Raw genomic sequence first — 16,722 nt, 5'->3', positions numbered from 1 at the left:
GGCTGACCGCGAGGCTGCCGCGCGCTGCCCACCACGGGCGCGAGGTGCGACAGCGCGTGGCCTCCCGCCGGCTCATTAACGCCGTTTCAAATATTACGCCAACTAAGGAGATTTCCCTCCTTTCTTGTTAACGACGTTAACACCAAACAGGTGGCGGTGTTTCCTGCCGCGCGGGCACGGCCCGATCAAGTATTCCGCGATGCCTTGAAATCGTGAACAGTGTGGCCGGCGTGTAATTGTTCTGTAGACGAGTACTGCTAATTAAGAGTTCCTGATCTTTGATTTGAGAGGCATGGGCAGGCTTAGATAATAGAGTGTAGGCACAGTCAGATTGATTCATTGCCCATCGATCACTAATTCACTGCAGTCAGTCGTCTCCTTATCACTCTTCTATTGCTACTTCCATGGTTACTGTTCCCGTGAACTTCACTCGTTGATTCCTGCACCGATGCTGAGGATTCGGACTACCAGACAGGGACTGTGTCGTCTCATCCACGCTGTGTCCAACCACCGCACTGCAGCTCGCAACAACACAGCCACTCACGCACTCACCCACCGCACTCACCGCACTGCAGCTCATAACAGCACAGCCACTCACGCACTCACCCACGCACTCACCCACCACACTCACCGCACTGCAGCTCATAACAACACAGCCAATCACGCACTCACCCACCGCACTCACCGCACTGCAGCTCATAACAACACAGCCACCCACACACTCACCCACTCACCGCACTGCAGCTCGTAACAACAGAGCCACTCACGCACTCACCCACGCACTCACCGCACTCACCGCACTGCAGCTCGCAACAACACAACCACTCACGCACTCACCCACGCACTCACCCACGCACTCACGCACTCACCGCACTCACCGCACTGCAGCACGCAACAACACAGCCACTCACGCACTCACTCACGCACTCACCCACGCACTCACCCACTCACCGCACTCCCCGCACTGCAGCTCGTAACAACACAGCCACTCACGCACTCACTCACCCATGCACTCACCCACTCACCGCACTGCAGAACGCAACAACACAGCCACTCACCCACGCACACACCCACGCACTCACCCACGCACACACCCACGCACTCACCCACTCACTTACCGCACTCACCGCACTGCAGCTCGCAACAACACAGCCACTCACGCACTCACGCACTCACCGCACTCACCGCACTGCAGCTCGCAACAACACAGCCACTCACGCACTCACGCACTCACGCACTCACCGCACTGCAGCTCGCAACAACACAGCCACTCACGCACTCACCGCACTCACCGCACTGCAGCTCGTAACAACACAGCCACTCACGCACTCACCCACTCACCGCACTCACCGCACTGCAGCTCGCAACAACACAGCCACTCACGCACTCACGCACTCACCGCACTCACCGCACTGCAGCTCGCAACAACACAGCCACTCACGCACTCACGCACTCACGCACTCACCGCACTCACCGCACTGCAGCTCGTAACAACACAGCCACTCACCGCACTGCAGCTCGCAACAACACAGCCACTCACGCACTCACGCACTCACCGCACTCACCGCACTGCAGCTCGCAACAACACAGCCACTCACGCACTCACCGCACTCACCGCACTGCAGCTCGCAACAACACAGCCACTCACGCACTCACGCACTCACCGCACTCACCGCACTGCAGCTCGCAACAACACAGCCACTCACGCACTCACGCACTCACCGCACTCACCGCACTGCAGCTCGCAACAACACAGCCACTCACGCACTCACGCACTCACCCACTCACCCACTCACCGCACTGCAGCTCGCAACAACACAGCCACTCACGTACTCACCCACGCACACACCCACGCACTCACCCACGCACTCACCCACGCACTCACCCACGCACTCACCCACGCACTCACCCACGCACTCACCGCACTCACCGCACTGCAGCTCGTAACAACACAGCCACCCACGCACTCACCCACGCACACACCCACGCACTCACCCACGCACTCACCCACGCACTCACCCACGCACTCACCGCACTGCAGCTCGCAACAACACAGCCACTCACGCACTCACCCACGCACTCACCCACGCACTCACCGCACTCACCCACGCACTCACCGCACTGCAGCTCGCAACAACACAGCCACTCACGCACTCACTCACGCACTCACTCACGCACTCACTCACGCACTCACCCACGCACACACCCACTCACCGCACTGCAGCTCGCAATAACACAGCCACTCACGCACTCACTCACGCACTCACCCACGCACTCACCCACGCACTCACCCACTCACCGTACTCACCGCACTGCAGCTCGCAATAACACAGCCACCCACGCACTCACCCACGCACACACCCACGCACTCACCCACGCACTCACCCACGCACTCACCCACTCACCGCACTGTAGCTCGCAACAAGACAGCCACTCACGCACTCACCCACGCACTCACCCACGCACTCACCCACGCACTCACCCACGCACTCACCCACGCACTCACCCACGCACACACCCACGCACTCACCCACGCACTCACCCACGCACTCACCCACTCACCGCACTGTAGCTCGCAACAAGACAGCCACTCACGCACTCACCCACGCACTCACCCACGCACTCACCCACTCACCGCACTGCAGCTCGTAACAACACAGCCACCCACGCACTCACCCACGCACTCACCCACGCACTCACCCACGCACTCACCCACGCACTCACCCACGCACTCACCCACGCACTCACCCACGCACTCACCCACTCACCGCACTGCAGCTCACCGCACTTATCTTTCTGGTTCTTCCCTCGCACCGCTCCACTTGGGAATTCCCTCCTCCCGTCGTCTCTCTTCCCCAAGCGCGTACAGTAACAACTTTGCTCAATTCACGAGATGTGTTAGACTCGGTTACAACTCTGGACCGGTAATGGGTTGTGTAAGAAATACTCTTTTTTTAATGTGGAGAGATGGATATGGGAAGACGACGTGTGGCTTGATTCTTTATTTTGTCACGACAACCTTGATTGGTTGCTAGCTGCTTTACGTTCATAACTTTTGGGCCCTGTGCTAAGCAACTGTGTAAAAATTAAATTCTGTGCTCAGATTATTTGTGCTGAACCAATACTGCTGCACTTATGAAGGCCGTGTGGCTGATGAGATGTTTAACAAATAATATATTTGATTTGGAGGGATGGATGTGCGATGGAGGCGAGTTGCCTTCCCATTCATCATGTCACTTGTAAACATTGATCATTTACGAGTACAAATTAAATTCTATACAGCTGTTTAACCAGATGAGAGGCCGTTGACGTTAATTATCTGCCAAGGGAGACCCTAATACCGACAGCTCAGTTCACAGTAGGGCTGAACTATTTGGGGAAAATATCTAATTGCGATTTTTCTGACATATTGCGATTTGGTTTGCAATTAAATTGTTTAAAGTCAAGCTTCAGTTCAATATTCACTGTGTGATAGATTTAAAACATGCGATGGAGCATTACCACATGATACCATAAACATATGAACTGCTCTATAAATTATAATGCAAGGATGATACTTTAAAAGATATGAATTGCTTCCAAACATGTTTATTAATTTTTTTAAATCAAACATAGAACAATTGACAAATTTCGTGACTGCAGGAATTCACCGAAGGACCCAAAGAATAGAACAATTGTTAAGTTAAATAAATAGATTCATAATAAAAATAAAACAATTCCAACAACAAAGTAATAGGACTTTTCAAATCGCAAAAATCTCAGCCTTTGCGATTAGCGAATCGCATTTTTCTAATTGCGATTTCGATTTGAAATCGATTAATCGTTCAGCCCTAGTTCACAGTGCCCAGAATGTTGACATCAGCGTGGTACGGAGAGATGAGATCGGCTCTGACGCAGCAGCCAGAGATGGCGAGAGATGGGCCCTGCTTGAGGAGGCCTTCATCCAGCCGTGGCTCAACCGTGAATGATGCCGCGAGTGCAGCGGTCAGCGCCACGGGCGGCCACTGCCGCGTGTGCAGGTGCTCCCCTCACGCGCCTGATAGTGCAGCACGTGTTTCAGCTGCCGCCTGGAAATTTTTGACGAAACCTCTCCTTTGGCGATAATGCACTCGGCGATCTAGAATTCAAAATGAAAAGTCAAAGTGATGTCCCCATGGCATTGAGCTCGGGTGATGGCCGTCTTCTGTTTACAGCGCTGAGCCAGTGCGGGAAATTGCAAATTCCTATGACAAAGGGTTAGTCCATCTATAGGATAACTACTGTTGACTTGTCAACATCGTGATGCTTGTGTTATTAACCCCGTAGTTTATGCGTGATTATGATTGGACCTCACAAGCTATAGATGACAAGCTGTGTACTCTACCACTCTGCCGCCATCCACAGCGCATAAAGAATTGTGTTCATATCATTATGTAACGATCACGGTAAAAGTATCCTTTTCATGACATGTTTTTTTTAATCAGCACTTGACCAATTCCATTAAAATAACAAATAGTTTTGAGCCCCTTGTCCACTCCTGGATGGAGAGATCATTGTGGCTTTCGGTCATGGAGGTTGTTTGACTTCACCACGCTGTCCAATTCAGGTTGGTGAAGGGGATCACCAGGACCTCTTCAGATATCAAGCTCCAACGTTGTTAGCCACAGCCAAGAATACAACTCAGGACCGAGTCCGTAGCAAAGTGCCCAAACCCCTGCGCCACTGCTGAATTTCATTCAATGCTGTTTGAGCCAGTGCATGTGCCTTGCGTGGATCAGAAACGCGTTCACTGCCAGTGACTGTGGTGTAAGCTGAGAAGGCTGTAAGACGTGTGGAGCAGTGCACACCTGGGGGATGATTACACCGAGAGACGGGAAGCAGAACACGCGGGTTGGAGAACATACGCAAGTCAGAGGCGTCACGTTGGCTGTTGCGAAAATAAATTGGAGTTGCGCAGGACGTGTCGTGGTTAGCAGGGACGATGACCACTGGAAATTGAGTGTCGCTTCACCCCTCTCTTGATCGACTGCGCCGCCCATAACATTCGCAAGCAGCAAACGTCTCTGCGTTGACGATCACTCCGGTTGTAATTGTGAGCTGAGCGCTGGCTCGGGCCAGTAGCATGGGTAAGCGTCCCCAATGTGAGCACCGGATCGGAAGCGCAGACGGGCGTCTAGACAGGCCACCCGTTCAACGGGACGGGCGGGCGGGGAGCACTGGGAGGGAGGGAGGGAGGGGGGCATGGCCGGGGGGTGAGCATTTGTGGGGTATAAAAGAAGTTTGAATGCAGCAGGAGCAGCGTGCGGTGTGCGTCGGTAGTTGATTACGGCCGTGACACTCGTCGCGCTGTGCTCGCCGCTCACTCGGGAGGGGTGTCATTGTTATCGTGATGGTGTTATTCGTATTACTTCACTTGTTCAACCAGGAAGACCTCACTGAGTCTCGATAATCTTTTGCAGGAGGGGTCCTGCCATGTTTTCCGAGTGGTGGTCGGTGATTGCTGTGGTTTTTTTTGGTCTCCCAAATTTTTGGAATTGTATCACGGGACCTTAAACATCCACTGCAAAGCAGATGGGGGCACCGTATTTCATGGTTACTACACGCCCAGTGTTAATCGGGGCGGCCTGCCGGGTTGAAGCGTAAACCTCCGTAGCAGCCGGCGAACGCGCTCCCGCTGGGCCATGCTGACGCCCCTGAATAACGACGAGGCGGGCGCCTTCACAGATGTGTTCCGTCGAACCCGCTCCTGTCTTCCTCCGTGTGTGTACTTCAAGAATCTGCTCGAATTTCTACAATGAAGCACAGGCGTAGCGTGAACATCGGGATATTTATGGAATAAGCGTTAGTCTGACTTTTTTTAACCAGATGAGAACTCGGCAGGCCGGGATGAGTCTCATTCGGATGTCATGAAGACTTACACGGTGTGAATTGGGCCGAGTGTTGCCACGCCGTTTCCACTGCAGAACAAACGCAGGCATATTTCTAAGTCAGCACGAGGTCTATCAAAGCTATATGCGACTCCGGCACAAGATCTCATGACGAAGCCATCCCCGCCACTCGAACACAGATGCGGCCAAATACCCAGACAGGTGGCAAGCCGAGGCGTGGACATTTGTATTCGCTGTCCCGTACTTGTGCAGCTTTGTGTCTCCTCACCCGCACCGCGCTCCCACCTCTCTCAGCCGGCCTCTCGAATCAGCGGCCCCGATAGCTGCGCGCGGTCGAACGCGTGGGGTGGCCTGTGTGCCCCTCGTCCCATTTCCCCGTGGACGGGAGAGACGGAGACAGAAGAAGAGTTACATAAAACGCCCTATTCGCCAGGGTTTTAAATCGGTCAGAGTCATTTCCCTTCGCAGCCACTTCATAGCGCGAATCGTGTTACCGAGCAGGAAATCATTCCGCTGCTCACGTGCCAGCGCCCGATAAAGCAATGGATCCAGGCTGCAGCAAGCAATCCAGCAATTTGTTCTTATCACCAGACGCAAATTGTCTCCAGCTGGGGACGGAAAGATTAGGCAGGAAATCAAAGACCCAACCGGCTCTGCCTTTGAAAATGGGCGCCGTCGGAGGGGAGCTGGCGAGCGAGAGGCTGTCGCGTCAATCAGGGCGACAAAGAGGAGAATGAGGCGCTGATAAAACGATGGCACTTTCACTTCCCGGGGTTTTAGGATTTAAAGGAGAATCAACTGCCTCAGGGAAAAAAAGGATTTGGAATCGCTGAGCCCCGAGGGGCTTGGATGGTTCATTGGACCCTGAAAGTAAAAAAAAACTCTCGCTTCTGGCACTTTCTTCCCCTTCATTCTTCCCTCCTTAAAGAAGAAAAAACAAAACCGCGCAGAGTTGATTTTGCCCGGTCTCTGTTTCCACCCCAGTGCAATTTAGATGAAATGGAAATGTTTACGCTTAAAGTCTCGCCTTATTTCCCGTAATTCCAGAAAAGCGTTGCAGTGTTTCGGCGATGTTTGAGAGCGCCATCTCTGCTGCTGCTGCTGCTGCTGGCTTAAGAGACAAATATGTACGCCTAAAAGTTTCATGAAACAACCTAACAAGGCAAGCAAATGGGATGTTTTTTTTTCTTCCTTTCTGGCAGAGAGGCAAACATAGCCCTGTGCCCACCCACATACTTAAACACTTAGGGTTGGTGGGGCCGGCTAATGAGCGCAGAGGGTTTCAAGTAGAGCAGCCGACTCGCCACCTGCTCAAGGGGGGAGGCAGTGATTTGTTACCTCGCTCCACAGGCCGTGTAACTGGACTCTCGCCTGCAAAAGGCCAAGACACAACTCTTACACAATTACCTCCCGGCTGTTTCTATTGGTTCCAGAAGGCATCCTCTGGCTTTGCCCGACGACTGCCGAGGAAACCTTTACACCCCCCGCAAACCGCTTGCTTAACCGCGGTCATGGCGTCGCTGGGTTGCGCTGTCGTCGGCACGCTTCGATGATTACGCAGCTCGCCCTAATGAACCACCTGCTGCGCTGAATGTTTTTAGCTCTCGCCGGCTTCAAAACAAAAACACCGGGCCGCCCGTGATTTTTTTTGGGGGGTAACCACCCCAGATCAATCGGCCCGTATTCAGGACGTGTAATCATGATACAAATAATAATAACAACGCATACAATGTTTGCTAAGAGGGCGCCCATCGCGCACTCTCCCCAGGGCCGGCTGATGGATGGCCGGTCGCTGCACCTGCTCGCAGAAGGGCAAATGTTAAGTTGCGCGAAAAACAATCAACACGGTTATTTATAAACCAGCGGAGCGGGCTCACGGCACCCGCGGCACTTCTGAAATGGCTCGGGGGAAGCTGGGGGGGGGTGGGGGGTTGGCAAGGGGGGGCGACGGTCAGAGCGACGAGTGAGACTGGTGGCAGCGCCGATGGGTTTGTAACATTCCAGGTGTGCGCGCGCGCCAGCGGTTACTTATGACGAGCGTGGTGGTGGGGGGGGGGACAGCCCGATCTGTGGTGCGGGGCCGTGAGAGTCACGCGGGAGCCACGCAGACTCTGAGTTTCTCCTCCCCGCGTGAACGCAGGCGTGGCGGAGGGCACCTCGCGTCGCCATGCCAACGGGCTCACGGTGGATTCTATTGGAATGTTCAGGCAGTTCACGAGGGATTGTTGGTTCAGGCAAGTCTGACTCTGCTGATGAGATGTTGAATGCTGAAACATGGTCCAGAGTTTCCTTTGTGTTGAACCAATGCTGCTGAAATTATTCATTTACAGAAGGCCTTGTGGATGATGGAATGTGTGAGCAATATTTTGTATGTTCACGTAGAGAGACAGATATGACGAGGTGTATTGTCTGCTTATTCATGGTGTTGCTCATATTCTCCACAATGGTGCTCGAGATCATTCTGCGTGATTGTTGTGTTCCATTGGTCTTCGGGAGCACCACAGTAGGGCCTAATGACGCCACCAGAGAGATGACGCGGCACGCCTAGCGCGCCCTTAAATCGCGATCATCACAGTCGCCATCGGAGGGAACTCTTGGGCGGTCAGGAAACACAATCGACGAATGCCACGGGAATAGAACAGATGGAGGTACCGCTACGACTGCAGTGCGTTAGTGGGACTCGCTCAGTTCGTACTGTGGCGCGGGCTGTAGGTGGTACATGAGAAACGGACTCTTGAATCTGCGTGTGCGGGACGTTCTGCGTTCCCTGGTGACTCCGAGTGTCTCCTCCACGCAAGCCAGACACTCGTACAATCGCGTCTCATGACTTCGAGGCTTTCCAAGAGGGGAGACCATCCTCATTGATAATTGTATTTACTGTTACTGTACTTTAAGTCCGTAGCAGCCATTGCCAATCCCAATGCTGATAGAAGACCTCGCAATATCAACACCACCCCAGTCAACACCACCGATCGCCCTCTCTGTGGTTGTGCACTGCATACATAATCAATCACCATGCTCAAAGCAATGCCCCCATCGTACAACTAATGTGGCTCGTACAAGTGCGGTGGGCTTGGGCAGGACACGTCACGGCTGGTAGGGGCGATGACCGATGGTCAAGAATAATGACGGAGCAGCAGCAGCCAAGGAATGGAACGCGTCCTAGAGGACGGGCACTGAGGAGATGGAGCAAAGAGAGCAACTCATGTGCAGTGGGTGCTGGATGGATTGTTACATCATGAGATAGCGATAGGTGTCTTGGGGAGACCTTCATCCTGCAGTGGATAGATCATGGCAAGCGGCGATGATGGTGACATCTCACTATCACCACTGTTGTGGTCAGAGCCATCGTTGTCCATGTTTTGCACAGACGGTCCAACATACTTCTTCAAGGCTTGCACATGGCGTGCAAAGTGTTGCACGTGACTGGCCGTTACTTATTATTCACACATCCTTAGTTATCTCTTGAATTAAAACGAGCACAGTAGCTCCAACCCTTGTGGATTAAGATGCGTTTGTTGTCAAGCAATTATCAGATGAGGGGAAGGCTACTGTGCATGCACGGCGTGTGCATGTTTATTCTGAAGCCCAGAATCCAGAATCTGTCTCAAACCTAAGTTCCACTGGTCAGCATAACAACAATTATTTAAAGACCTGTGTAATTTTACCTCGAGATGCAGGCCTTGTCATGCTGTATCAGTCATAGAGGTTGTTTGACCATACTTCACCACGCTGGTCAGTTTCAAGTTTTAAGCTAATTTTGTTAAACTGGGTGAGAACTCAAGATACCCTTAAAATTTCGATTTAAAGCTTTCGTGACTGCAGGGATTCATCTTCTTGGTTCTATCGGTAAAGTCACGTAGAAGGGAAGTAATAAAATAATAAAAATAAAACATAATAAAATAAAATTATTATATTATTTTATTATGTTTTATTTTTATTATTATTAAAATAATTATATTATTTTATTTTATTATGTTTTATTTTTATTATTTTATTACTTCCCTTCTACGTGACTTTACCGAAAGAACCAAGAAGATGGATACCCTTAAAAGTCAAATTTTCAAGAGTGGGCTGGGTCACGAAACTGATGAAAGCAAAAGCAGAGAAACAAGTACTACAATAACGAAAAGAGAAATCAGGGCAAAAACAACTGCGTTCCAGAAGAACTCAAAACCCAGTGTGAGCTGGTGGAGCGAGCAAGAGAGAGAGAGAGAGACATGGCTCACCACTGGTGTTAGCTGTAGCCAAGAATCAAACTCGGGTTGGCAGCTTCGTTGCGCAGTAAGTTAGCCACTGTGCTACATGTCACCATATTGCAGCTTATATCATGAGTAAGTTCTAGAAAAGTTAATCGGTATTGCCATGAGACATACGTAAAAACCACTCCTATTTATATGATGCAAGCTGAACAAGGTGCAGCTATTAGAAAAATTTCTATATTTTTTTTTCATTAAAATCCTATTCTCGATGCCATAGCTGCAGGTTTAACCTTTTTCTAAACGTATAATTTATTTTAATTTCATTAACAAAATTTGACGGAGAGGTGAAAAAATTATCTCACGTCATATTTATTTCTCCTGTTGTTCCTAATCTGTATACGTGTCGTCACCTCCTGGAATGGGCTTGGCAATCATTACAGCGCCCTTTACGTCAGATTTCCGCAAAACCTACATCACCCGGCCAAATGTGTCTCCCCGTCGTTCTTGACAGCTGCAGGCTGCCCTCCTCCTCCTCCTCTCCTCCCTCGCTCTCTCGTTTTGTTTGGCCGTAGCTCTCTAACAGGTGACACTGGGTTATCAGCACCTGTCACGAGCTCACAGATTCTCTCTCACGCGCGTTTTTCCCCGGCGCGCGCGGGGCTTGCGTTTCACGGCGCGTGCACACCGAGCCTCGGTGTCGCGAGATTCCTTCCCCCGTCACGTGACGCGGCCCACGCCACTCTCTGCTAAGTCGCCGACTTACGGAGATGTTCAATTTTTTCCTCAAGAGTGAGCACGTGTTGATGGCTTCTTGCAGAACGTGGCATTTGGAAATCCACTTTGAGAGATGGGCTCACAATCGCTATTTGACCCCTGCAGGCGCATAGCTTTAATTTTGACCGTTTTTTATTTAACATTATTTTACCCAGATGCACGTTTGAGATGAGACATCCGCTTGCAGCCTTGTCACAGCAATGTTGTCGAGGCATGTGCTGTTTGTTGCTAGATAGGCCATCGCTCGTGTAGATGTTCTATAAAGTGTTACATCACATTCAATAAACCATTGTTACACAACGCACTCCCTTGTTAGTTTCAGATTATAGAAATCAAAGTATGTGTCGCTCCACACTTTTCAGCGTTTAATATATTTTAACCAGTGCCCATATTTCTGATCTAAAAGTTAAACCAGTCAATAAGCACCACGTGTATACCTTCATCTTCAGGCACATTTGTGTTCTGATTTTCACGATTGCATTTACTTTTCCAAAAGCATCCAATTATTTTACTGAATTAAATACAAATGCATGTTCTACATTATAGCAGACACCATCTTCACGGAACAATTTTATTTTAAATAAATCTGAATTTCCAAACGTAATTTCCCCTTTTCATGGACTCACAGAAACGCGTCCCACTTACGCGAGCAAATAGCTGTGCAAGCGACGATAATTTTCGCTAAATGGAAAAAAATAATCAACCGAAAACCGCATGGGTGCCAGACGGCGTTTGCACCCAGAGCTGGGCCTGCACGCCGCGAGACGCGGCTGAGTGAGCCGGGTCACGAGTAAAGCAGGGAATTTTCACGGACGAGAAACCCCGGCCTGCCACGGGCTCGCGGTTCCTTTGTCCGGCTGCTTCCTCTGTCATTCATCTGCAAATTCACGACACCCCCCCTCCTCCCCATTGCGCGCCCCGTCGCGCGCTCCCTTTCTGCGCGTCCCGCCACAGTAAGCCGCTCCGAAAATAGGCCCCCCCAGGTCGTGCGGCACAGCCAATTTGTAAAGGTTAATTTGTCCAATTAACCCGTGAACGTTCGGTGGGGTGGGTGGGGTGGGGGGGTGGTGGGGGATTGTCCCCGGGGGTTGGTTTAAGTTGCCGGCATGTCAGCAGGGGATGGCTGGGTGTGGAGGGGGCGGTGGTGGCGGTGGGTAGGGCGAAGGGGGGCAACCAGGTCTCATCCGAGAGCTGCGCCACTGTCACCGCTCGTGCCAGCGGAGATCGGCTACAATGAAACGGGGGGGGGGGGGCGGGGGGGGGGGGCTTCTCTTAATCTCGTTACACGCCTAATTAGTAACGAATTTTCCCCCTTGATGCGTCCTCAAATCCCGGGGCTTAGCCGTAAGCCACTGCTTGGGAAACACCGGGCAAAGGGTTTTACAGTTGTCGTTCGCCCATTGTCTGGGAGTCGCAGCTTTAGCAGCGGTTTTATTTGCGAAAAACAATGAGACGTTCTGTTAATGTTTACCTATACATTGGATAATTAATCAGCGTTCCACGCAGTTAAGCTATGGCGTAACTTCATCATCACATAATCGGTCATCATCGGCCATGATCACTCCGCTACTGGATGAAGGCCACCCCAAGCCACCACCACCTCTTACGATGTTGCAAAACGGCAATCCATCCAGCGCCTGCGCATTCAATGATTTAATCACTTCATCTGCCCAGTGGATGTCCATTCAGACGCGTTCTATTTCCTGCTGCCACTCCTACCATTATTATTCTAGAGTAGGCGTATTTTCAGCTGAAAATAATAGTTGTTTACAACTAGTGAAAACAATTCCTGTTGCTAGGAGCCGTTATATTTTGTGATAATTAAAATAATGAAATAGTTGTATACAGATAAAAAATTGCGCTGAAACTTCTTGACTGCATTTTGTACAAAGAGTACATGTGCGTATATTGCGTGCAAATATGAAGACCCCCCTCCATCGCAGACTCTTGTGGCAGGCGGTGAAAGTGAGTGTACAGCGTACGCAGAGTCAAACGTCTCTCTGATGGCCATGTAGATCGTTGAGGCGAATGCTGCTAGAGAACACGCCAGGCCACCTTTGTCTCCCCAGCGTCGATACCTATGCACACAGCCTCTGGCACCGTTTTAAAGGCTCGGTCGACCTAGGGGATGTTCTACGAGCGGTTTAGATATTCGCCACTGCACGTTGACCGTGGCCGGGAATAGAACTTGGGTGACGGCACCTGGGCACGCAGAGCGGTAGAACACCAAGCCGCTGGCAAGCTGAGCCTACGTGGGGGGTCAGTGGTGTCGTGGTTCGCGCACGGAGCTACGAACAGGAGACTCGAGTTCAATTCGCTCTCACGGCCAAGAATCCGTGACGAAAACCGCTTCTGGGCCTCGGCTGGGTCAACCCAGTATAAAAAAATAGTGCGTGGGGCTGTTTGTGTAAACATCGATACCGGGAAGACAAAGGCGGACGGGCGTGACGCTGGCCGCACCAGCCTCTTGAGCCATCGCGCTCGCTAGCAGCACTTTCCCCCCAACGGTCTGTTTAGGCTATACGGGGGATCTTTGTCTTTGTTGTGTGTGCGTACGGGACCCCTTTGAATGCTTTGGGAGCGTTCCCATGACACTGAGCGGGGCACGGCAGAGCACAAACACAGGGGGGTGGGTGGGTGGGGGGCAGCTGCCCTGGAGGGGTCAGCCACTCTGACGCGCTCGCGGCCTCCGCCGCGGCTCTTTCCCATGTGGGTGATGTCACCGAAGTATGTAAATAACCGCCGGGCTGCACACCGGCCTTTAACGAAAACTCTAACAAAAAAATACCAGCCACATAATAATGAATACAAAAATAAAATGTGCCCGCTCAAATGTAGCACGCCGAGTCTGTGCTCTTGGATGAATGGGGTTTTGAGTTGAAAAAAAAACCTTTTGCTAGAAAATCAGAAGAGGAAAAGTAGGAGCCGTAGGAGTGAATGGATGTTTGGGGAGTGGTGCTCGATCTGAAAGCAGCCTTTAAAATGTATTGACAAATGTGACTTAAAACAAATGGTCAAGTATTGAATGACATAAACAGAATTACCTTGAAAACATTGCTATATATATTTTCCGAGTTGTCGTTTTTTCAACCTGAAATAATCATTTGTGTCCTTTGGAAAATATAACGTATTTTGTTACTTACATTTTTACTTATTTTGTGTTGCGTATTATATAGTTTCGTGTTGAAATTAGGAGTCATATTTTACAGAGAAGGTCTTTGGCTCCTAGAATCTGGCAGTTCGCAAGCATTGGTTCAAACTGACTGCTGATGAGACATTTCAGGTTAAAGCGAGTCTAGAGGTTGCTTGCGTTGCGCTGATGCTGCTGTTAAAATGAGCACTCCCAGAAGGCCGTGTGACTGATGGGATGTGGAACAAAATACTTTTACTTATATATAGGAAGGAGACGGATTGTCTGCTTCTTTATTTTGTATCTTGTTGTTTAAAATGAAACATTCTTGGTACAGGAATGACGCATATGGCTTCAGTTTAGATATTTTGGCACTCGATTTCAAAGTTACATTTGTCTGTTGTATTGCATATCATTTATCATTAACCCTTACGTCGGGCACGCCGTGATAAATGTAACCAATTCGCGGCAAATTACTTTGTGCAACCCAGCGTAAACAGTCACGTGACCATTGCGGCTCTCATTTATAACTCACGGAACCTGGAATAATTACCCAAAGAATGTAGCCGCACTTCTAAACATCCTCCAACATCTTGTTTATTTAAATCTAACAATAAAAAGCTTTAGGCATAATGAAGAAACCGTATGGATGTATTTGGCTACATCGTTAAAATGAATCAATAAACACTTGGGCATTGATGCAAATTATGACAATATAGACACACCGTTTTTGTTCTCACATTTTGACGAAGATCGTGACACAGAGGTACGAGTGAACAAAGTTGATTTGCACTCCGGGGGTGAACCGCTCGCTGTCTGTGTTCCCCGGAGAACGCGTCTCGCGCATCAACGCTCACGCTCGTGTCCTCTGGTGTTCCTCTCTCTTCGCTGGCTGCGCGTGCGCAGATTGCGAGGCCTACTGCAAAGTTCCAAAGAGCAAGCAGAAGCTGAACATCAAGAAGTACTGCAAGAAAGACTACGGTGAGGACTCGGCAGGAGGCTATTGCAGCGGCAGTGTAGCTCGCGAGACGTGCACCAGCAGAGCGACGACACGGGGGGGGGGGGGGTGAAGTGGACATTGGGCCCCGTTTCACTGCTTGCAGCAGGGCCCATGCCAAGCACGCTCCTGCACCACTGGGCCCTTCAGCAACGCACCCAGGTGGACGATCAAGGGGCCAGGTTCTGTCCCGCAGTTCGTCAAAGTAAGCCAGATGTTATTGGCAAGAGCACTTTGTGTAACCTACGGGGCCCTGTGCTGCTTCAGATATCACTCGCCAGTGATGTTAGCCGTGGTCGGGAAACAAACTCGGGCCACCAGAATTCAATGCGCAGCGCTGAGTGTTGCACCACCACTCCACTCAGACATCTTCAAAGAGGCCGTAGCCTGCCAAGATCAGTCATGAGCTCCGGAGGGGCAGGCCTGAGGCAGAGATTAAACACTTTGATTCTTGTTTATATTCACCATGGCAGTGGCAAATGAGACGGTTATTGTACATTGGGTGCTAGTCTGGCTGAGAAATTTAATTTCCTCTTCTCCAAAACGTCATCTGAGATTTTGAACGCTTGTTTTCACTCTCGTAGTGCCAGCTCTGGCAGCACTATTGGACTTAGTGGCCCCTGGGGCTTCTATGACAAATGTTTAATTTATTTGGTTCATTTGTTTAACGCTGTCTCTTCAGCTCGTTTCCTTATGAGCTGCTGCTCCTGCCGCCGTGCGCACGTGCGCTTGTGTATGTGTGTGTGTAAGTGTGTGCGTGTGTGTGCGTTTCTGTGCGTGTGTGTGCGTTTCTGTGCATGCGTGTGTGTGCGTTCGTGTGTGCGTGCATCTGTGTGTGTGTGTGCGTTCGTGTGCATGTGCGTGTGCATGTGTGTGCTTGTTCGTGTGCATGCATGTGTATGCATATGTGTGTGTGTGCGTGCTTCTGTGTGTGTGCGTGTGCTGCGCCTGCATTCGCTTCATGCTACGAGTGAGCACGCGTGTTTACCCGTGCGCACGTGTGTGCAAGGGCGTGACAGCGGTGCGCGTGTTAGAGAGTGCACGTGCGTACTCGAGTGGAAGCCTGTTGAGGGATATCCATGTGAGCTCTCTCCTCTGCCCATGCGTGGACCTGCTCCTGGTGGAAATATTTGGGTTGCGTGCATATGGGTTGATATGCAGTCTTCCCAATCGCCGTTTCCATTGACAAGGCCCAATATTATAGACGGAGTGCTCTTGCCATAACATTTCGTAAAGCAGAAGCGTGAGTTTCACAAGCCTGATTCTGCTGTGGAGACCCATTAGGTTAAAACTGGTCCGGAGTTAGCTTGCTTAAATAAATGTTAAATCTTGGTTTAAAGCTTTTGTGACTGCAGGAATTCATATCCTTGGGTGTTTCGGTAAAGTCACGTCGATAGGTTCAAAGAAAATAACAAAAATAACAAAAACTACGAGGTTTCGATGGCAACACAAGCAATCGTCATCAGGAGAAACAATAGCGGGAAAGCTGCTGAGGCAGGATCATTTTTTAAGTTTTAAATGTGTGTAGCCCAAGGGTCATTAGCGAGGTGGGCGGGGCTAGTGATGTTAAGGTAATAAATTTGCATGTCAATGTACGATCGGAGACCTACCTCCACGACGACGAAGCTGCGGAGGTGGCCATTGTATCTTTCCTGCAAATTTTTTCTCCTGATGACGATTGCTTGTGTTGCGATCGAAACGTCGTAGTTTATTATTATTATTTTTTGAACCTATCTACGTTACTTTACCGAA

The 16,722-nt window shown here is 50.5% G+C and overlaps 1 protein-coding gene across 3 annotated transcripts in view; it reads left to right on the top strand.

Moving 5' to 3' along the window:
- Positions 1–16,722, top strand: part of LOC144719176 (netrin-1-like) — a 102,143-nt gene that overhangs the window by 77,889 nt on the left and 7,532 nt on the right. For all 3 annotated transcript variants that reach the window (XM_078595053.1, XM_078595054.1, XM_078595055.1), the window contains one exon: positions 14,880–14,954. In XM_078595053.1, coding sequence (XP_078451179.1) covers positions 14,880–14,954 — 75 coding nt within the window. The remainder of the gene's footprint in view (positions 1–14,879; positions 14,955–16,722) is intronic.

Source organism: Lampetra planeri, chromosome 5 (genome assembly GCF_965212315.1).
Source record: "Lampetra planeri chromosome 5, kcLamPlan1.2.h2, whole genome shotgun sequence".
Taxonomy (NCBI): domain Eukaryota; kingdom Metazoa; phylum Chordata; class Hyperoartia; order Petromyzontiformes; family Petromyzontidae; genus Lampetra; species Lampetra planeri.
Note: the sequence above shows the minus strand (reverse complement) of the source record. Positions and strands in the feature narration are given on the sequence as shown.